Genomic DNA, 22248 nt, shown 5'->3' on the forward strand with positions numbered 1-22248 from the left:
ATCCCTTCACGTAGCGTTTGACACAGGCATACATTTTAGACCAGTAGTAGTGCTGTCGCACCCGATCCATAGTTCTCGAGTAGCCCAGATGGCCGGATGTGGGCTCGTCATGGCAAGCTAATAAGACATCGCGGAGGGCTTCAGGTACGACGAGAAGATTCGATCTGTCACCAGCACCAGTGTTCTTTCTGTATAAGACGCCATTTCGTAGGCAAAATGATGACAACGTTCGTGACATCGGACGAGGAATGGGCGTGGTGCCACCTTCTAAGTGATCTATAATTATTCTTAGATCGGCGACATTTCATTGCTGAGACTTCAGATCCGGCCCGCTCAGCATTTCCATGAAGGCACCGTCCTCTTCTGCGCTTGTACTGGCGGATTGAAGAGGTGCTCGTGATAGCGTGTCGGCATCTTCGTGCTGTTTGCCTGACTTGTACACGATAATGACATCAAATTCCTGTAGGCGCACACTCCAGCGTGCTAATCGTCCTGAAGGGACTCGCAGATTGGTCAACCAGCGCAAAGCATGATGATCAGTCACCACTTTAAATGGTATTCTGTAGAGATATGGCCTAAACTTTGTAATTGCCCAAATGACCGCAAGACATTCTTTCTCTGATGTAGAATAGTTAGATTCTGAACGAGACAGTGTGCGATTTGCGTAGGCTATTATCCGTTCAATGCCGTCTTAACGTTGTACCAATATAGCTCCAAAACCAATATTGCTGGGATCAGTGCGTACTTCTGTGTCAGCATCTTCATCGAAATGGCCTAGCACGGGAGGGGAAGAGAGCCGGTGCTGTAGTTCCGCAAAGGCAGTCTGCTGTTCGTCAGTACAGACATATGGTGTGTCATCACGCGTGAGGCGTAATAGTGGCTCCGCGATGTTGGAGAAATTTTCAATAAAGCGCCGGTAATGTGCGCACAGACCAAAAAATCGCCTAAGACTTTTCTTGTCAGTTGGAGTTGAAGAAGTGGCGACGGCAGCAGTTTTGTCATGATCAGGCCGAACACCAACGGCGCTGACGACGTGACCAAGAAACTTTGATTCTTAATAGACGAAATGACATTCCTCAGACTTGAGTGTGAGATTGGCCGATATAATGGCTTCGAGCACTTTCCGAAGGCGACGAAGATGCTTGTCAAAAGTTTCTGAAAACACAACGACGTCATCGAGGTAAACGAGACAGCCTTTCCACTTGAGGTCTGCCAGGACAATGTCGATCATTCGCTGGAATGTGGCTGGAGCGGAACAGAGGCCGAAAGGGAGCACTTCGAATTCATAAAGGCCATCCGGTGTTACAAAAGCGGTCTTTTCCCGGTCACGTTCATCGACCTCTATTAGCCAATAACCACTCTTCAAGTCTACGGACGAAAAATACTTCGCGCGGCGAAGTCTGTCCAGAGAATCATCCACTCTGGGCAACGGGTACACGTCTTTCTTTGTGACATTGTTCAACTTCCTGTAGTCGACACAAAAGCGAAGCGTGCCATCTTTCTTTTTCACAAGAACGACTGGTGATGACTAAGGGTTGCTTAAAGGCTGTATCATGCCATCCTGAAGCATTTCTTCAACCTGCGTTTGAATCGTGTGCCGTTCCGTTGGTGAAACACGTTAAGGCAGCTGCCGTATGGGATGCGCGTCGTCGTAGGTGATAATACGGTGTTTCGTAATCGGTGTTTGACGTATTTTCAAAGAACGTGCAAAGCATGCGTGGAATTCCAACAAAAGCTCGCTCAAACGCTGCTTGTTTGCTTCAGAAAGCGTTGGATTGATCTCCACGCTGCGGAAAGGCGCTTCAGCAGTGCCGATGGTCTCGGAAGCAAAACACTCGTTGACATTGGCGACTGGGTCGGCGTAGGCGATGACAGTTCCAGGAAAAAGGTGCCAATGCTCGTAGCTGAAGTTTGTGACAAAAACGTTGCAGTGATCATCACGAAGGTCAACAAGGCTTCTCGCTACGCAGACACCCTGAGAAAGAAAAAGCGATTGATTGCTTTCTACGACTGCTTCACCGTGCATCACTCCGTCCCACGCCACCTGAACCACAACAGTTGTACGGGGTGGTAACGTGACAGCATCGTCGATAATGCGAAGATGATGATGTGTGGCACTTTATGGCGCAAGTGCCAATTGATGGCCAAAGAGCGCCATTTCAATGAGTAGAGATGTGGACAATGATATGTTGCGTGGCTGTATAGGGGCCTTAAAATTCCTCGCGATAATGCGGGTAAAAACATAAGTATTAAAGTCATGACAGTGGCGTGATGTGCATAGTGAAAAAGGGCGCCAAAGGTTTTGATAATAAAAATGTGTAAAAATATTTTGCACTAGCACAAGTGCCTCATCAGCGCCCTTGTGTCCAAGGGCTGCGAGGCAAGTGGTTTTAAGTGTAGTCACTGCAGCAGCAACCTCTATTAAGAGGTCGCGCTACAAATTGCCTGGGTATATGACATGATAAAAGTGAACATCTCTTAAAAAAGCTAGGACCGTTTCATGAGTGAACAGTGGTTCCCTACCGACGAACATTGCAGGGTGTAAAGGTACATGTTGTCGGTAGGGTAATGAAAAGTGTTGTTTTCTTTGAGTGTCTAATTGTTTGCACTGGATTAAAATGTGAAGAACTGTTAGTGCTTCACCACATCTGTCACACAATGGTGGATCGCCACCAGACAAAAGATGTGAGTGTGTCGTGTATGTGTGTCCTATCTTGAGCCTCGTTAGTGTTACCTCTGTGTGACGTGATTTTGATACTGGCGGCCAATGGTCAAGATGTGGCTTAATAGCGTGTAGTTTGTTTTGTGTGTGTCTATCCCACTTGCTCTGCCAATAGTCCTTGAGCTTTCATTTGAGAAATGGCTTAAGATCAAGGGCTGGGAATGATATGAGAGTAGTGGCAGTGCTTTCGTGGACGGATGCAGCAAGCTGATCCGCCATCACGTTGCCTTGGATCTCACGGTGCCCTGGCACCCAGCACACTACAACATGTTGTTTGAGTGTGTAGAGTGTGCATAAAGTGGAGTAAAGCGAGACGAGGACAGGGTTTTTTGTTGTTTAAGATTGTGCAGAGCCGTTACCACACTGAGGGAAAGAAAGTTAGGTCACTCAGCTTCTTTGTTGCACTCCACTCATCTTGGGTTGTTGAAGGCACTATCTTCTCCAAGCTGTTTCCACGCCGCCCGTGCACGCCAAAAAAAGCGTTTCACGGCTATCTTTTCTCGCAATTGTTTATCCGCAACAATGGTATCTACTGGATTCTCTAAGAGTGCCTAGAAGCATGCGCTACTACACCACAACACTGTTTGCCAACTTCGAGACAACCTCGCACGACGACCGTGACGATGCCATTGACATTGTAGCAAGCAACCAAAGCTACCACCGCAGCATGAAAATAAACCATCGATAACAAGATTAACGACAAAATACAGCGGCCGCCTCGCTTGCAGACGAAGCCGGAATCGGGGACCATATTGCAGAAATGGTCATGATCTTTTCAGGGTGACAAGCATTTTCTTTCTGGTTTTCCAGAAACCTGTGACACAACGATGATGAATTGCCCTTTGTGACAGCCATAGCGCCAACAAATCTTGTCGTCATTGCTCGAAAACTGCGTGTAAGTGGTTGGGCCTTGAGGTTTCATATTTGCAGGAAGCGGCCATTAATTAGCGTGACAAGTTTCGTGACCTTCGATCGCTATGTGCTCGTAAGCTTTACTGTTTCTACACTCGCATCATTCATGAACCCCCGCTGTGGCGCACAAACATTTAAAAAAGACAGGGTACGTGCCACGCACAGACAAAAATAAATATTATACGGCGCGCGGCAGCAGGCAAAGGGAAGGAGCGAGCGAGCCGAGGTAGCCAAGGGGGGTCGGCATAATAATAAAAAACGGAAGAGGTCCAACAGGCAAGGACACGCCAGGTGTCGGTTAGCGAGACTGCAGCGGATGAATCTAGGGGGTGTGTTTAATACGCGGGGAAAAGAAAAACAATTTTGACGACTGAAGTTGGGGATGCATTTATTATGCGAGTGCGTTCATTACCTGAGTAAATATGGTATTTGTATCTTAGCAAGAGCGTGGTGGGCAGGGAGATTAAATAAACAACAGGCAAGTCACATACTATTTACTAAACTAAAAAGAGGGAAACAAAAGATGACAAAGCAATTGTGTACAATGCACCTAGCATTCATGAAAAACATGTCAAGAACAAAAATTGCCCGCGTATCTGCATGCCTTGCTGCAAATGTCGTCGTTGCACGATAATCTTCTGCCGGTCGTACTACATGAGTCCTGGTCTCATCCGCGGCCGCCAATGATGCTGTTCTCGTACCATTTCTGTCTCGCCAGGTGGCAGTACCATATCGTTGGCAGGGGGCTTTTTCGAGCATAGCCTCGCATTTTGAGCGCAGCATAAGAAACACTAAGGTCTTTATAATTGCGTATCTATGTATATATTAGTAAACAAACACACTACCTAATACTAACGTACTGATGCTGCACCTCAGATATGCGTAATATTTACTGTTTGATCAACAATGTTCACAAGTATGAATGCAGCCACCAGTTCGAAATGACTGAGCGTTCAGCAAGTTCTTAAACTTTGGCCAGATGGCTGAATCGTGTCGCAGAAAGACATACATAGACAGACAGACAGGCAGACAGACCAAAGCTTCTGCGTTCAAATATCCCATGAAAGACTATCGTTTTTAAAAGGCTACAAGAAGTTTCCGACTCTTTCAACTTTCATCAGCTGGATACTAGAGACAGCCAACAAAAGTGGAATGATTTTTCTAGCGAGTCTCCTTAATGGCTGCCTGGGGAACCACAAGACAGAATGGTAAGATAAGGGGAAAGTATTGACAGCAGACTTCACTTGTATGCAGCAAAAAAAAAAGAACATCAGCAAAACTAGGTGGTTGACATGCAAAGGCTAGGATACATACAAAACATTTCGAAAGCATGCCTTAATAAATGATTTTAACTGGGAGGTTCTAGGGTTGGCTCCCTTTCCACTGAGTTTCAGCAGAGCTGCTACACAGCTGTCATAATTTAGTCGAACGTCTTTCTGGTTAAGTCAAGCGAATCGGAAGCCTACTTTTCGAATGGTGATGCCGTCTGGGGATGCAACCGAAAACTATGCTGAAAGGCAACATTAACAGTAGTACTGATTTGGCAGTGGTACACAAAACAGTGATTTATTTTGAAGATATGGTAACAGGCATAAGACTGCTGGGACTCGCAAGTACTCTGACAATGAAAGCAGCCATTTCGTTCGGCTTGCTCGCTATGCATTCGTGCTTCGCTCAGTTTGATCTCAAGCGGATTGAAGGTGGTGGTACGGTCACGCGCTGAAGTGAAAGCGTTAGGCACGTGAACACCGGTGATACGGTCACGTGCTGAAGTGTAAGCGTTAAGAACATGAGCACTGATGCCATGACCTTTAGCTGACCATCTTTTGCCTCCCGCTCCCCTCAGCCAGCAGGCTGAGTGGTAAGTTTAGGCACATGATAATGTAGGTAGTCAAGTGATAAATCAACAAAGTTGAACATAAATGAAACTGAACCCTTTTATAAGGGGCGCTTATACACTCAAACCTGAAAATATAGAACATGAATACTGTATTTTTTGGTGTATAAGTCGCGGTTTTTTTCCTGAATTTTTTGTCGGTGCCACTTATAGAACGGTGCGACTTATATACAGTCAAAGTCGAATCAGATGCTGCACATGTGGTGGCCTGATATTACGGCCGCAGTTTCTGCGTTGGGCGGTTCGTCGTGCGCCCCCTTTTGTCGCGCATGGAAACCACATTTCATAAGAAAATAAAAAGAGCTGTCAATTAACTGTTCTAGAAATAATAGCGCTTATATAGTTTTGCATAGAAAATAAATAATTATTGAGCGTGTGAAAAAGTTGCGTTTGTATAGTTTTGCATAGAAAATAAATATATATTGAGCGTGTGAATAATTATCGAACTGGCCACGTATTTAAAATTATACATTTTTGAAGGAATGTTTGCATTTCAGACAAAAGCCACTGGAGCCGTTTCGTTGGCCCTCACTTCCGCCCGCCATAGCAGTCGCGGTTGCCGATATCGTGCGTCGTAGCGTAGGCGTAGCGGTGTTGTCGCAGCATCCTCGCTGACCATGGTGCCACATGGAAAGCAAAGTCGGTGAAGTTTCGATGCGAAGTTCAAGCTGCGTGCAGTTGAATTTGCAGAAAAACATTCAAATTGTGCTGGAGGGAGAGAAGTCGATGTCGCCAAAAAAGTAATCCGGCACTGTCACACGGCTCACAGCGTCCTCTGGACAACGAAGTCTACAAAGAAGGCCAACCGGGGCAAGAAGGCACGCTGGCCGGACCTTGAGCAAAGCCTGCGAACGTGGGTGCTACAACAGTGAGCCGAAGAAAGAGGCCTGTCTGCAGTGAAGCTGCGCCTGAAGGCGAAGGCTCTGGCAGCGGAGACTAACACTGAGGGGTTAAGAGGTGGTCCGTCGTGGTGTTTCCGCTTTATGCGGTGGAATCAGCTTGTCATGCGAGACCGGACTTCAGTGAGCCAGAAGCTACCTGACGACTTTCAAGCGCAGCAGGAACACTTCAGCTAATTCGCGAGGAAGAAAATTGCGAAGAAGAACGCGAGCGCGAGCCACATTGTCAACATGGATGAAGTGATGTTGACCTTCGACATCCCGCTCGGGAGAAGTGTCGCCGAGAAAGGCCAGAAAACGTTGACGTTGAAGATAACTGGCCACGAAAAGTCTCGCTTCATCGTCGTGCTCGCCTGCTGCGCAGACGGCACCAAGTTGCCTCCCATGCTGATATTTAAGCGGAAAACCTTGCCGAAGGATATTTTTTCTCCTATAGTGGTGGTTCAGGCGAACGCAAAGGGTTGGACGGACGAGGAAACAATGGGTGTGTGGCTTGACCGCAGTTTTTCACGTCGACCCGGCGCATTCATTCACGTAAGCTAGGAATGTGGGTGATGAACAGTATGCTGGCTCATATCACCGACGTGGAAAAAGAAAGACTAGTTCGAAGCATTGCGTGCTTGTAATCATTCCCAGCGACATGACTAAGTTGCTTCAGCCGCTCGACATATCTGTCAACCGCACTTTCAAGGCCGTTCTGTGACGTTCGTGGGAGCCATGGATGTAGGAGAGAGAGCATAGCTTCACTAAAACGGGTCGCATAGGATGCAATGAGTCTGGCGAAATAGGTGAGTGAAGCCTGGCATTCCATTTCGGACAAGACAATTGTAGCGGGCTTTCGCAAGGCCGGGTTGATCACCTGCTAGGTCAATGTTGAGTCCGATTCAAGGGAGTTGGAGGACGACAGTGACCGGCCAGCAGAGCTACAACCCAAACTAACTGCACTGTTTGTGAGCGACTCGAAGCAAGACAACTTCCATGGTTTTGATTCATCGGAATAATAAAATATTTTTTACTGGAAATATTGCTTTTATGTTTGTTGGGATGCACTCGCACAAGTCTGCCAACAGCTGGAAACTTGCCAAAGCGGCAACCGCCTCAAGCATGCATTTTCGCAATGCTTTCTCACGACGCGACACTCGTTGGCCGGATAAGCAAAAAGTACTGAAACACCGGTGTGACTTATATACCCTACTTTTGCGCGTATAACCCGCCCCTGCATATAATCCGCACCCCCACTTTCAGCTCACCGAGAAAGAGAAAAAAATCCTCGCGTATTGCCCGCAAATTTTATAAACAGGAAAGGCTGTACAAAAGCTACTGCTCAAGCAACATAGCACATATGTAGACAGAAAAAGCTTTATTTAGCAAGCAAAATACGCTGTCTGCAAGGCCAGTCACAATTTACTCAGTCGCTGCTCTCGCTAGAGCTATTACTTGAGCCGCAGTCCTCACTATTATGCACATGGTCATCTTCGGTTCCATCCATGTTGTTTGTGATGCAGCATTTATTGAAAATTTTTCGCACCATCTCACCTGCCCCGCCGCGGTGGTCTAGTGGCTAAGGTACTCGGCTGCTGACTCGCAGGTCGCGGGTTCAAATCCCGGCTGCGGCGGCTTCATTTCCGATGGAGGCAGAAATGTCGTAGGCCCGTGTACTCAGATTTGTGTGCACGTTAAAAAACCCCAGGTGGTCAAAATTTCCGGAGCCCTCCACTACGGCGTCTCTCATAATCATATGTTGGTTTTGGGACGTTCAACTCTACAAATCAATCAATCAACCATCTCACCTGGAATGGCCTTCCATGCCTCGACAATCCACTTGCAGAATAGGGCAATATCAGGCCTTCGGACTCGTCCTGTCGGCGTCAAGTTGTAGCAGTCTTCGGCCATCCACTAGGCGTAATAGCGCTTGACATGCGCTTTGAAGGGCTTGTCAAGCGACACATCTAGAGGCTGCAAAATTGACGTCATTGCACCGGGTATAACAACTAAGTCGGTGCCGTTGCGTGAAAGGCAGTCCTTCACTTCCCCAGTTGTGTGGCCGCGGAACGAGTCAAGAACGAGCATGGGTTTCTTTGCGATCATCGCACCGGGCCTCTTCTCCCATACCGTCTTGATCCAGTCCACGAACAAGCCACTGTTCATCCATGCATTCTCGTGTGTGCGCACCACCACACCGGTAGGCAAATGAATCTTTGGTAGAGTTTTCCTTTTCAAGATGACGTAGGGTCGCATTTGCGTGCCGTCGGCGATGGCACGAAGCAAGACTGTGATGCGCAGTTTCTTGTTCCCGCTGGTCAGCACGCTCACTGAACTGCTGCCCGTGTTCTCAATCGTTGTGTTCAACAAAATTTAAAAAAAACAGAAATTTCATCCACATTGCCGATTTGCGAGAAAATATAATCGTGCTGCTTTCGCAGGCCAATTACATATCTCTGGTACTTGGGCAGCTTCTCCTCATAAGAATCCAGCAAGCGCTGACATATTGTAGTCCGCCATCTGATTGAGAGCCCTTGCTGCTTCATAAAGCGGTGCAGCCATCCACGGCTCGCACGGAACTCGTGAGGTAGGCGTAGCTCTCTCGAAAGTCGCCGCGCTTCCACTTGGGCCATCTCGGTCGATACGGCGTGACCCCTGCTTCTCACATATTCGATGAACTTTACTAGCTCCACCTCTTGCTCAGGGTAGGCACCGGTCTTGGGACCACGAAATGACCTACGGTCACGGTGCGCGGCTTGTAGGCTCTCTTACTTCTTTCTCCGCAGTGGCTCGTAGAACTCGTCCACATCGTGCCGCCTTCCGGCGTCGCGATTTCCGAATTCCTCGGCGACGACGATAATCTTAAGCTTTTGCTGTGCCGTGAAGGACTGCCGCCGTACGCTACTCATGGTGACAGAGCAGATCGACTTAGGCTTGGCGAACGGGTCGAGATGTGGAGAACTAGCGGTATCAGCGAAGTAAAGAGCGCTCACACTCGGCGACAACTTGACAGCACTACCTCCTCTAGTACACTGTAACAGCACCCTGGAAACAACAGAACCGAAATGCATGCCTGCTACCGCGTCAAAAAGTAGTACATAAATTCACTGATAATACCTCTATAGGCACTATAATATCTCATTTGCCTTGGTGAAATAAATACTGCTTTATTTATTATGGAACTCAAACGGTTGCGGGAAGTCGTAGGTAAGATGCAGGTATCATTCACTTTGCAAAAATGCCTTCCTTTTCTTTCTATTTCATAGACAGCACCACCTTCTCGGCAAGCCCTTTTCAAAAGTAAACATGGCGTTCGTGACGTAGGAACATGTGGAGGGTCACTAAGCGGCCGCGAACGTCCAAAAAATATAATTGTGGTGTGACAGTGAGATTTTACACCGAACAATCGAATTGTCTCTCCCGAAATGTTTTTTCTAAACACTTCAACGACGCAAGCAAGCGAAACCAAAATTGGCCGCAAGCTGCCGTGCTACTTGCGGAGCAACACGAATATGCGGAAACCGCCTCCGTAGCCTTCGCTACACTATTAAGGGGCTTCACAGCACAACACGCATTGCTGTTAAGAGGCTTGACAGCACTATAGGAAAAACCCCGCGTAGTATCCGCACCTTCACTTTGCCACTGAAATTTTTAGGTTTTTGGTGCGGGTTACACGCGCGGAAGTACGGTAAGGATATCGTAGCTGAAATCAAGAACAAGAAATGGTTAGGGCAAGGCATGCAGTGGGTAGGCAAGATAGTCGCTGCTCTTTGAGAGTAACTGACTCTATACCAAGAGAAGTCAAACGCGCAAGGGCAACACGGAAATTTAGGTGGGCAGGTGAGGTTAAGAGCTTTGCGAGTACAGCTTGGCAGCAGCAAGCACAGGACTGGGTTGAATGGGGGAACTCGGGAGAGGCCATCGCCCTGCAGTGGGTATAGTCAAACCGATGATGATGATGACGACGGTGAATGTGCCAGATTTCAGTGCACTCAAACCTCTATATTTCCCGCTTTTTGTTGACCACCAGTAGAACTTGCGTAAGGAAGTTCTGTGGACACCACTCCTTAAGAAATTCGCAGAACTAGATCGGGATTAAAATAAGCATTTCAGACAATACAGAAATGCAGAGGCAAATGAAGTCTTAATGGAATAAGATATCATTGAATAGGGTAGGTGGCTGGAGGCAGTGCTTCAACAAGAGGACTCATCTATGTCAAAGCACAGACTGTCCTGTCTAGCATAGTTTTTATTTATGCATTGCTCTCAATTCCCCACCACGAATGGGAGAGGACGAGAGTAAGCCTGTGCACAGAGAAGGGCAACTGAAGCCTGCATCTTTAAGAAATAAATACAGAGTAAGGTTGGGCTATTGTACGTACAGTAGACTTCTAATAAATGGAAACTCTCTTAAATTAAATTGCTGCCTAAATGAAATAACTGCCACTAATATGTTTGGTATTGGTACTTGAATATTATACCCCTGTTTATCTTTAACTAAACGAAACTCCTCTCAAAGGAAACACACTTTCTTGGTCCCTTCAGGTTTCTTTTAAAACAAGTCTACTGTACTTGGATTCTGGCTTCTGTCGGGGTGGAGGAGGGGAGGGAAAAGAGTGTGAAGCTTGTGGTGGCATTAGTTAGCGTTTGCTCATCAATGTAATTCCTGCTCCTCTCGCTCAGACGAAATCTTGACAGCCAATGATGAGCTGACCAATGTGATCAACATCTACAAGAAGACCACGGGGCTGGAGCCGGCTGTCAACGGTGGGAGCTCGACCACTGTCTTGAACGACACCCACGGTGAGTTTCTGTGTGTGTGCATCGGTGTTAGAACAACGAAGGACAGATGCCTTCACCCGACATCTGGAGTAGCAAGCCAAGATAAACTAAGGTGAAGCTTCCGAAAAAAATTATTTGCCATTAGAGTTGTTTTTTGTATTGTTTTGTGCGAGCTGCCAATGAGGAACAGAAAAGTTTTTATTATAAGGGAAATGCCATTGTAGTGATATTTAACTGTGCTGGGATTTCATACTAGTCCCTGTACTGCGAGATTTCTTGCTCCTACCCTCGCATGTCAAACCAACGGGGTTGACGATGGGGCTGCTTTCATTTTAGCACATGACGCATATCTGAAGCCTTTCCTCTCAAAAAGGCATCAGAGAATCTCTCTTTGAAAGTCCCTGCTGTATTGGTGTGCTGCCGTGAAATGTTTGGGGATGGGCCAAATCTTTGTATTGACGACCCGTTATTTCGGTAAATCTTTGTATTGAAACTCGTTATTTGGATGTACCTTTCTCTCCCCATTCTCTCTTATGTAGAAATTTTTTTACAGTTAGCGTGAAAAGTTTAGAGGCCACTAGGTCGAAGAAAGCAATGATTTTCCCAGAAATTAAGGACTGCATTTTGCTGAACCACGCAGTACATGTTGTCAGTGCTTTGTAGAGCCAGCTGGAAATCTTAATTCAAGGCTGCCTGTAGGAGCAGTGTATATATTCAGCTCTTTCCGGTACCTCTTGGTCTTTTAAACTTTTAATGGTGACTGCGTTTCTAGGATGGGACTGTCAAAATGCAGCCGTGTCGGCTGCCCCGGTTGCTGCAGCTGCTGCTGGATCCTTGCTGGATTTGGGCTCCCCGGGCCCCGATGTCCGCGAAGAACCAAAGAAGGTCCCCGTCGATCTCAGCCTGCTCGATGACCAGCTACTTGCCCTCGGTGAGGTTTCATTACTTGCATGAATGTCACCATCCGAAGCCATAGTTTTCTATTAGTGTCTTTTTCTATGCTGTTAACTCTTTATCAGTGGTCAAAGCAGCGCTACAGCTGCATTGTCAGGTATATAATTGAGCTGTAAAGATTGACCATAAAATTGTCATAAAATTGAGTGGGCAATGTTGCTACTATGGTACTGTCGAGGTTTACTTGTGAAGTGGATTTTGAAATATTCAGTACATGTTACTATATTCCAATCTCATTAATTAGAACACGCTTAATTCGAACTTCCGGTTAATTCAAACTCACGATGCGGTCCCATCAAAGCTTTGTGTATTCCAATGGGCGAAAATGCCCAATAATTCGAACACACAAGCGCTTGCGACGAATAATTCGAACATGCCGCACTCCGAAATGCTTTCAACACCCCGCCCTATCCTGCGGCGGCACCTGCTGCGCACGAAGGAAATGAAAAGGAAAGAAAAGGCTGTGATGGAATGTTTGCTCTCTCTAAAACGCTGATCTGCGATGCGCCCGTGTCACACTTCTCCCTTTTCCGTCTCTGCCACGTAAAGACCCTCCTCCTACCAATGCCACCCGCTAAGAGAGAGGAAAAAAAAAACAACAACAGAAAGCTGTCGCTGGGTTGAATGAATGCGTGGTTGAAGGAAAGGAAAAAGGCACTATTTTCTTCAGCCCTTGCCCCTTGTGGGAGCACGGCTCTGAGCCATGAGGGGGGGGGGGGGGGTACGCTTTCCTCTTTCCCGTCCCTGCCACATAACCCTTCTCTTTTCCATGACGGGTTCAAAGAGAAGAAGAAAAAAGCTGTCGGGGTGTGTTGGTTTTCTCTCAAATGCCGATCCGCTTCTCTCTGCGTGGAGACACTCCTCTTTTATCGTCACGTGCTGGCCATGCTGCGGTTGCTACGCAGTCATTGTTGTTGTCGTCGTCTTTAGAAAGTGTCGGCGCTGGACAATTCCGTGTGCAACTTCTCTTGCCAGGAGAATTCTGAAGCTGAAGTAGAAATGCTTTGCATGCTGCGTGCAAAATTGACTTACTCGCTGCAAGGCAAACGTGTCAATTAATAACGGATGTCCTGTGATTTGTTAATAAATGTAAGTCTTCTGAAATGAACATGCTCAATGCACATGCGCCACTGCATGGAGAGCCCTCTGTTTATTTAGCTTTCATTTATTCGAACTTCTTTTAATTCGAACAATTTTCCGAGCCCCTTCGAATTCGAATTATCGAGATTCGACTGTACTACCTCATTGTGTAGTTGTTACTTTACCATTTCAAAGCCATAACTTGCTTATGAAGAACGCGTAACCTCACTTTCTGAACAGTGAGTATAGTTGCTGGACACACTGTGGTAGATTAAAGGCATTGCAAAGCAGTAAGTTATTGGTTCTGTTCCCGGACATGGCATCCGTATTTCAGGAGTGAAATACAAAAATGCCCTTATGTTTACCTTTAGGCACACGTTCAGGATGACAGAGCGGTCAAAATTAATTTGTACTCTTCCCGCACTTTGGGGTGTCTCATAAATGTATCGTGGTTTGGGTATGCGAGACCTTAAAACTTAATTCAACTACAGTAAATTTAGTTACAGTCTCACTAAACAGGAAAGGTCTTAAAAAGAATCGCTGACTTAGTGGAGTATCTGCTGCTAAAATGATTTTGCACTTCTGTTCATCTCTCGCTAAACGAAGCTTCTGTTGAATGAAACATGTTTTTCTGGTGCCTTCAGATTCTATTTGTGAATAGTTAGTCTGTCTAATTTATTTATCAAATACACAAATAGAGGCAGCACATGACGGTCACGGCCCCATTGGCACTAGCTTATGAAGAACGCGTAACCTCACTTTCTGAACAGTGAGTATAGTTGCTGGACACACTGTGGTAGATTAAAGGCATTGCAAAGCAGTAAGTTATTGGTTCTGTTCCAGGACATGGCATCCGTATTTCAGGAGTGAAATACAAAAATGCCCTTATGTTTACCTTTAGGCACACGTTCAGGATGACAGAGCGGTCAAAATTAATTTGTACTCTTCCCGCACTTTGGGGTGCCTCATAAATGTATCGTGGTTTCGGTATGCTAGACCCCAAAACTTAATTCAACTACAGTAAATTTAGTTACAGTCTCACTAAACAGGAAAGGTCTTAAAAAGAATCGCTGACTTAGTGGAGTATCTGCTGCTAACATGATTTTGCACTTCTGTTCATCTCTCGCTAAACGAAGCTTCTGTTGAATGAAACATGTTTTTCTGGTGCCTTCAGATTCTATTTGTGAATAGTTAGTCTGTCTAATTTATTTATCAAATACACAAATAGAGGCTGCACATGACGGTCACGGCCCCATTGACACTCCATAGAGAGTTGATGAACACTGAAATTACCTGGGTTGTCTTTCCTTGGCATTGCAGGCGTAGGAGATCCAGGCCCGCCAACTGCGACCAGCAGCATGGCAGATCTGGGCTCTCTCTCCCCCCCGGGCCTGCCTCAGGCCAGCACCAATGCCAGTGCGGGAGGTGCCACTGGTGCAGGCACGTTCGGGGGCTTTGGCGATGCCGCTGCCCCCTCCCGGCTTCCGGGGTATTCACCCTCACACCAGGCAGTGGCGCAGCCCACAATGCTGGCACCCGGTACGGCGAGCGGCCTACTATCTTCGCCGTTGCGGCTGACACCTTCTTACATTCAGCAGGGGAACCACATTAACAACATCGGCAATGGCAACAGCAACGGCGCAATGGCAGGTAATGAGACCGAAAGCCTAACATTCACGCACTTTTTTTTCACTGGTTCGGCTCCCATCAGTGGCAACATGGAATTGCTTAGGCTGCATTTGTTGGCTACAGTGCTCTATAGGGCTCCTTTGCTGTTAATCAGACATACACAATGATTGGAAATAAATTTCACTGCAACATATTAGAGCTAAGTCGGCGTGCAGAAGGAATTTTTCAGCAAAAGCCAGCAGCTGCACCAACTTTGGTTGCACCACACCACTTTTCGTTTGCGGAAACAAAGTGGCACAGTGTTTCTGCGCTCTTGTTTGCTTCCAAATATAGTATTACATTAACATCATATTTAAATTTGCCATGTAAATCAGCTAAAAATTTGCTAATGCTGGAGCCTAAAGAAGCAGTAACAAACGTTTGCAAATCATTTATGGAGTTTGTGCACCATCAATGGTGACGCCAGAAAAATAGGCTCTCCTCCAAACGTGCTCCAGTAGTGGAAAGATGATGAGAGATGTTTCGCCACATAAACTCAAACCTCAATATAGCGATCCCGGATATAACGCAATACTGGTTATAACAAATTCAGTGAAAAATAGTCTAGCAATAGATATAGTGTTAGGAACGTACCCTTATAACAAATTTTCGGATGTGAAGAACCTATTTTCATGAAAGATGCAGCTTTGTTATAATGAGGTTCGAGTGTATCGCTTGATAGGACAAGGAGGCGGCTTTCTGTTCAGCGCGCAACACTTGCTAATGCAACGTTTGCCTCGTACTGCAGGTGGGTCACTACTTAGCAAGTCACGTGGCCTGGAAGAACTGGACGTCCTGGGCCAGTCGCTCATCAAGCAGGCCCTGCCCCACAACCCTGGCTCACAGGGAGACTTCCCCCACGTGAGCAGACACCTTTGTCGCGCCTACTGAGTTGGTCACATTATTATTCGCCTTTTATTTATCAATGCAATGGCATTGAAAAGCTCAATGTGCAGAAGTTCGGGTGTCGATGTCATTGGTTGTAAGTGAAAAATCAGTGCTTTGACCGAAAAATTAAGCAAGATACACGTAAAATAAATATTATAAATATTTTCTTTGTAGAAGACTCCAACTCGAGCCTTCTGCGTGGCAAGCTGATACTCTACCACAGAGCCACGCTTTGCCATTGCTGAAAACTGCTTCAAGAAAAAAGTTGGCAGACCCCACATACCACAGGCATCGATTTAATGCGGTTATGCAAAGCATGTGAAGAAGTGGGGACTATGGTTTAATTTTTTTATTGTGTGAAACGTTACGAAATGAAGCTAAATATATGTAAAAATGTTGTGCACACAGACATATATTGAAGAGTCGCATATGTTTTTCATAAGCAGTTGTTTACCGTTGGGTAGCGATACCACCAGCAACGTGGGTATTACCAACGCCAGAAGTGGCAATATGTAGTGCTTGTGCTTGGAAGAACGCTAGCCCCTACGTTGACCAACTTCAGTGGATGGCGCTTAAGTATACAGCTCACATTAAGCCGACGTGATGCCTGTATCAAAAGAGTAGATACCTTATTTTTTTGTGTAATGAATGCATTTTTTTTTGCTAAAAATCGGAGCAAAGATGGGGGTGCGTTTGTACTGCAAGGCAAATTTTATGAAAACTTTTTTGGGATGTGCGAAAAACGCGGTGATGCAAAAAAAAGTTGAGTCGCTTAGCCTTTTGCATTTCACATACGTGTACACTGTTTAGAAACAGATTATGTCTTCCACTTCACTCATCTTCGGTGGTTCATGGCGCTACCTTCTGCAAAATGTCCCTGCGCTGCCTGCGCACGCCATAAAAGCATTTCGCGGCTATCTTTTCTCGCAATCGTTCAACCGCAACATGGTATCTGCTGTGATCTTGAGAGGCGCCCAAAAGCGTGCCCTACGACGCACTTTGCCAACTTTGCGGTAACCTCGCATGACGACTGGAGGACGCCGTTGAAATTGTAGCAAGAAACCAACATTGCAGCAAGCTACCACCGAAGCATCAAAACAAACCAACGATAACAAGATTAACGGCAAAATACGGCCGCCGCCTCGCAGTCCACATGAGAAGTTACTGTAGAAAAGGTAGTCTATATATTGGTTCCCAGAAATATGTGCGGATAACAAGCACGAACAGCAAATTGCATTCCAAGGGAGAATCGTGGGTGCTACCATGTTGCCGAAATAGTCATTATTTTTTCTGGACGACAATTGATTTTTTTCTAGTTTTTCAAAAACCTGCGAAGCAGTGGCGACGAATGGCCTTTTGGGACTGCCATGGTGACAGCAAATCCTGTCGTCGTCACTCTAAAATATCGTTCACGTGGCTGGGCCTTAAAATTTTATATTTGCATGAAGCGACGATTGCTTTGTGCGGGCAGTTTTCTTACCTTTGCTCACTGTGTGCTTATCAGCTACGATGTCTCTACACTCGCACCGTTCGTGAACGTCGCTGTGGCGCATAGTTAATAAAAAAAAGATTGGGAATGTGCCGTACACACATGAAAAGAAAAACACTACGGTGCACGGCAAAGGGTGCAGGGGAAGAGGAAGCTGGTTGAGGTGACATGATAATAAAAAACAGAAGAGATCCAACGGGTAAGGTGGCACCATGTGTTGGTTAGCAGGACTGCAGTGGATGAATGTAGGGGGTGCGTTTATTACCTGGGGGAAAAAAATCTAAATTTCGACGACTGCAGTTGGGGGTACGTTCATTATAAGAAAGCATTCATTACGCTAGTAAATACGGTATGTAATATTTATTAAACTAGACAGCCAGCACTGCAGCCACTATTGACATTTCACCAACATTAAGCCTGCATATTGTCTTTCTTCAAAGATGTTTTAAGACCTGGCATAGCTTTGCGGTAGAATGTTTGATTGCCACACTGAATTTGTGGGTTTGATTCTTGCTGGGACCCTAATGTTTATTTTTTTCCGTGCATCGGGTCAACGCTGCTGATGCAAATTTTTTCTGTTGCCCTCACATTTAAATTATTGTCTGTTTGCATCGTTCTTGGGAAGATATTAACTGTCAATTGCTTGTGATGCATACCTGCCTATCGCGGCTCGTGGTACATAGGTATGTACCACACGTGTCAGGAGGAAAAGGTTTGAGAAAGTTTGAGACTGGATTTTCATGTTATTCATGTCATGACCAGCCAGACAGTTTCGTCAAACCCTCTTACCCTCTAAGACTAATTTTGAGGATTCCGAGAGCACCCAGATGTAGGCAGCTAGCCAGGTGAGTGCCTGGGTTGCTCGGTTGGTCAGTAAGTGGGTCGTGGTCGGTCGACTAATCGACGCACAAGCTGAACCTCCCCCCCCCCCCCGAAAAAAAGACTTCAAAGAAAGAAAGATATGCTCGAAACTCAAAGGGTCTGAAGTTCACTGAAAATTCCTGCCCATTAAAAAACTATGTGAATATCATGTAGTGGGAGGATTCTCCTCTTTGGTTGCTACGTTGTGTGGTATTGCTTGCTAAATTGTACGATCACACCAGACATCAAGTGATGTGAATTGTGCTACAAGCGGGTGTTTTAATGACCTACCCCTTACGAACCGCTCAGATATTTAATTATCATTAGCTGTAAAAGCATCACACGTGAGCAGCTGTGTAGGTTCGCCTGTTGCCTTACAGACGCTTGGCGAGCCCTTTGCTGATATGGAAAATCAAGAATTGTGGTGTAAAGGTCTTTAAACAGTTTGAGCTCTTTTCTGATTTAGAAAACAGACAATTGTGTGATGGGCACTTAGCAGCTTTCTTCTCAGTAGGCATTCTAGGACAGTTCAAGCGGCCCCTGTTACGCGCACAGTTGTTCGTTTCCTTACGGCATGGTTGAGGCATGCACTGAGGACCAAACAAAGCCAGGCTAGCAATCGAGAAGGTGATGGGGCTTGATTATGTCGTCCTGTTCTACTTTTGAAGGCATAGCTCAAGCTTTCTTCGCATCTTTTTTTTTTGCTATCCCTATTTTGTGGAAACAGGCAGGCGCAAATATTTTTTCAAGTGATGCATAAAAAGCTTACAAGAACTTGATATTTTTCTCCTGTTGTTTATGAACAAACCATGCAAATTATCCCGAATTTCAGCTGGGAGTAGAAAAAAATAATTTAAAACCTTCTAGATGTATCGTGCAAGGAATGACATTTAGCATGTTGCTTTGCTGGGTCACACATGCACTGAAATATGTGAGAGAGAGGTGACTGAATACTGCATGCCATGTGATGTTGTACGGAAAGATGATCTTTCCTGTGTACACCCACGTTTCAGAGTCTGCTATGGTTAGATAAATGCGAAAAAGCTGTCATTTTCAAGTGCTGTTAATAATTGGAACTAAGTGGTTTTAAACTCGCGCAATCTCGTGGAAATCCCACAAAGTTCACGGTTTGTTGATTGGGTGACGTGCTTACACCGCAGGAATACTGTTTGTTGTCTCGCACAAAACAGTTTTTTTTCTAAAAAGTAGTCTTCAACATGATTTCATATGAGTTGTCAAGTGCACCATTGCACTGACGATGTCGAAAACTATGATAGGTAGTGGTGAATGAAAGGTCAATTTGGAGGGCTTGTTTTTTTTTCATTAGACACAACTTTAATGAGAGCAAATGACCAATTAACCAAGGAAAGTATAGTTACAGTGTATATGTGAAGCGAAATGAACGACAAAAAATACAATTTGCCACCGGCTACCACACACATGCTTTGGCTCTACAACCTTAGCTGCCTAACGGAGGGTGGTTGTCCCCAACATAGTGAGATTTATTCTTGACAAAGAAATGGTTAATGTGAAGTCGCTTGTGATGACGTGCGTGCTTCAGGTAATTGGTTTGTAGTTTTGGAACAGGAACCGTACAGTTTTTTTTTTTTGCATGCAGCACGCCACAGAAGATTTCTCTGAACCAGATGTCACGGCCCCTGCTGACTGCTGCAAGCTCCAGCTACATTCCGGCTTCAGCGGGAGTGTTCCAGCCCATGAGAGTTGGACCAAAGACGCTGCCGCTTGGACCGTCTATGCTGGCCCCCATGGAGGGGCATCCTCTGGGATCCCCTTCCAGGGTGGCCACGGATGATCTCCTGAACAACCTGTTTGTGCTCCTGGAGCAGATACAGCCGGGTGAGCTGTGCCACCATGTTTAATGAATAGAGGGCACAGTGGACATTTTTCGTAATTTCGAAGGCAGAAATTCTGGCATGTTAGTTTGTCTTGGTTATGAACGGTATGAGCACAATGAAGACGAACACACAATGAAGGCACACATGCCTTCCATTGTGTGTTCGTCTTCATTGCACTCTTACCATTCATGAAGTAAATTAAAGGCCAGTTTCCCTCCTGTGCAGTTAATGGTGGCTAGCGACTTACAGCAAGCAGTGTATTCAAGCGCAGTTTACCAGAGCTATGACGTGACAAATGCAGACATGGCTTACTTGATATAAGCACGCCGAAAAGACAAACCCCCGCATGTGCAATCAAGACCTTGTGTCTGCTAGAAAGCGTGGCAGATGCCGCCACTAGAAGGGTGAATGTGCAATGCAGAAAAGCGCACTTGCGATAGATCAAAATAGTTTATTGCCATGTATAAAACACACGCAACCTCTGGCTCCTCCCAAAGGTTGTCCACACAATGGTTCACCACGATGACTCCAACAGAAAGCATTGAAATCAGAAAATTTTCGCTGATGTAGAAGCTTGACCTGTGTTGAACATGCTGGGAATAAACATTCTCTGAAATTGTCTCATACAGATATAGAAGTTTTGAATTGTCTAGGAACCCAATATACTAGTTTAGTCTTTTTTTCTTGGTGTCTATTCTGGAAGTGCCTGGTGTTGTAGGTTGACCTGAAACTCACGGTTCTTGTGTCTCTCGTACACCGCGCACTGCTTAGGGAGATACTTCGATTTGGATTGCCCCGCATCTCATGCAAGACCTTGTTATCTCTGTTCTGGTGAATGCAGGCTCGCAGGCTCCCGTGAACCTGCACGAGGAGAACGGGGTGCGCGCAGTGATTCACATTGCACGAAACCGGCCCCAGGAGCACGTGTCGGTGCTCGTCGTGTCCGTCACGAGTCAGAGCAGTCTGCCCGTGCGCCGCCGAATCGCCTTTCAGGCTACCGTGCCCAAGGTGAGCGTTTCGTTGTGGGGCAGCTGTTGTTTTTATACCTTAGGAAAACAGTTGCATGGTGTCGTATTTAAAGGAATTTTAAACGACACTGTCTATTAAACTAATTTGAAAGGTTGCACTTGTGAAGAAATGATCATGAATGTAAATTTTTGCATACCGATGTATTGATAGACGAGTATACGTGTATTGTTGGAGCAGGATGATGAATATATTCAGCTTTAATGAAAGAAACTAGGCTGGCGCCAATAGTGAATTTTAGGTTCAAAGTGAATTTGAATGAATACAGAGTGATTTTAGTCCAATAGTTTTTAATTTGATTAGAATAGCATATATCATGACCTAACTAACCTGCACAATATCTTTCTTAATTGAAATAAGGCCTCTATGCAAATTCCTTTTTTCCCCTTCAGAAGAACTTGAAACAACTTTGAGTTGTAACAGGATTCGGCTTTCAATAAAATGCAAGTGGTAATTAGAAAGTACATATCATTTTTAAAAATTTATTATGCCTAGAGCATGTATGCCATAACAACCTTTTAAACTTAAATAATGATGAATTGATTTGAGGATAGTATGTTCATTTAAGGGGGCCCTGCAACACTTTTTCAAGTAACTATGGAATGAACTCACTAAAGGAGCCTATTGCCTCACAATTTTATTGCCACAAAAGCCTTTAAAATTCATCCAGTACGAGCAGAGTTACAAGAAATTGTCGCACGTAGTAATCGCATCCTCTCTTCTCTCATCCCAACGAAATCGCTGGAAGCTAAGCAGGAAGGGAGGGCTCAAGGAAAGAAAATATGTCACCCGAGCCTTGTTACCTTGAGCCCTATTTCAGTTTTTTTTCTTCGAATAGGCAGTTTTTTAGTGCGATCACATGCACACGCGGGGACAAGTTGCAGCCTCCCGCGGTAACCCCAGTAATGACCGAGTGTGTCATGCTCATATCGGCTAATGGCTGATACAATGGCTGTGACAAGTGATTTTTTATTTTAGCTTGTAGCGCCGTTTGTCGAAAGAAGAGAGCAATTTTTAGCTCACCTTGACAATTTGTTGTTATATATAGGCCGCGTGTTGCGCTATAATATCTGGCTCGCGTGTTCTCGGTAGCCTGGACTACCGATCGGCAGCGTTTTCTGAACAAGCTAAAAAAAATCTTTCAGGGGCCTTAAATTAGGATTGAAGTGGAGCTTCGCGGCAAAGCGTATTTCTTCCGGATAAGTTTTTTCATGGCTTAGCATCCCTACACT

General features: G+C 45.6%; 1 protein-coding gene across 1 annotated transcript; it reads left to right on the forward strand.

Moving 5' to 3' along the window:
- The first annotated feature begins 6661 nt into the window (after nt 1–6661).
- LOC119185388 (ADP-ribosylation factor-binding protein GGA1) lies at nt 6662–21429 on the forward strand. Its single transcript, XM_075870021.1, has 9 exons — nt 6662–6914; nt 11096–11215; nt 11967–12125; nt 14549–14878; nt 15645–15757; nt 19148–19158; nt 19753–19991; nt 20832–20998; nt 21409–21429. Exons 1-9 carry the CDS (start codon nt 6662–6664, stop codon nt 21427–21429), a joined length of 1413 nt encoding a protein of 470 aa, XP_075726136.1.
- Nucleotides 21430–22248: the final 819 nt, after the last annotated feature.

The sequence above is a fragment of the Rhipicephalus microplus genome, chromosome 7 (assembly GCF_043290135.1).
Source record: "Rhipicephalus microplus isolate Deutch F79 chromosome 7, USDA_Rmic, whole genome shotgun sequence".
Taxonomy (NCBI): domain Eukaryota; kingdom Metazoa; phylum Arthropoda; class Arachnida; order Ixodida; family Ixodidae; genus Rhipicephalus; species Rhipicephalus microplus.

Excerpts from the sequence above, each read along its gene's own strand:
- LOC119185388 (XM_075870021.1), top strand. The coding sequence starts at position 6,662 with ATGGATGAAGTGATGTTGACCTTCGACATCCCGCTCGGGAGAAGTGTC. Across the intron at positions 6,915-11,095 it reads GACGGACGAGGAAACAATGG|ACGAAATCTTGACAGCCAAT; the intron begins GTGTGTGGCTTG and ends CCTCTCGCTCAG. Across the intron at positions 14,879-15,644 it reads CAGCAACGGCGCAATGGCAG|GTGGGTCACTACTTAGCAAG; the intron begins GTAATGAGACCG and ends CTCGTACTGCAG.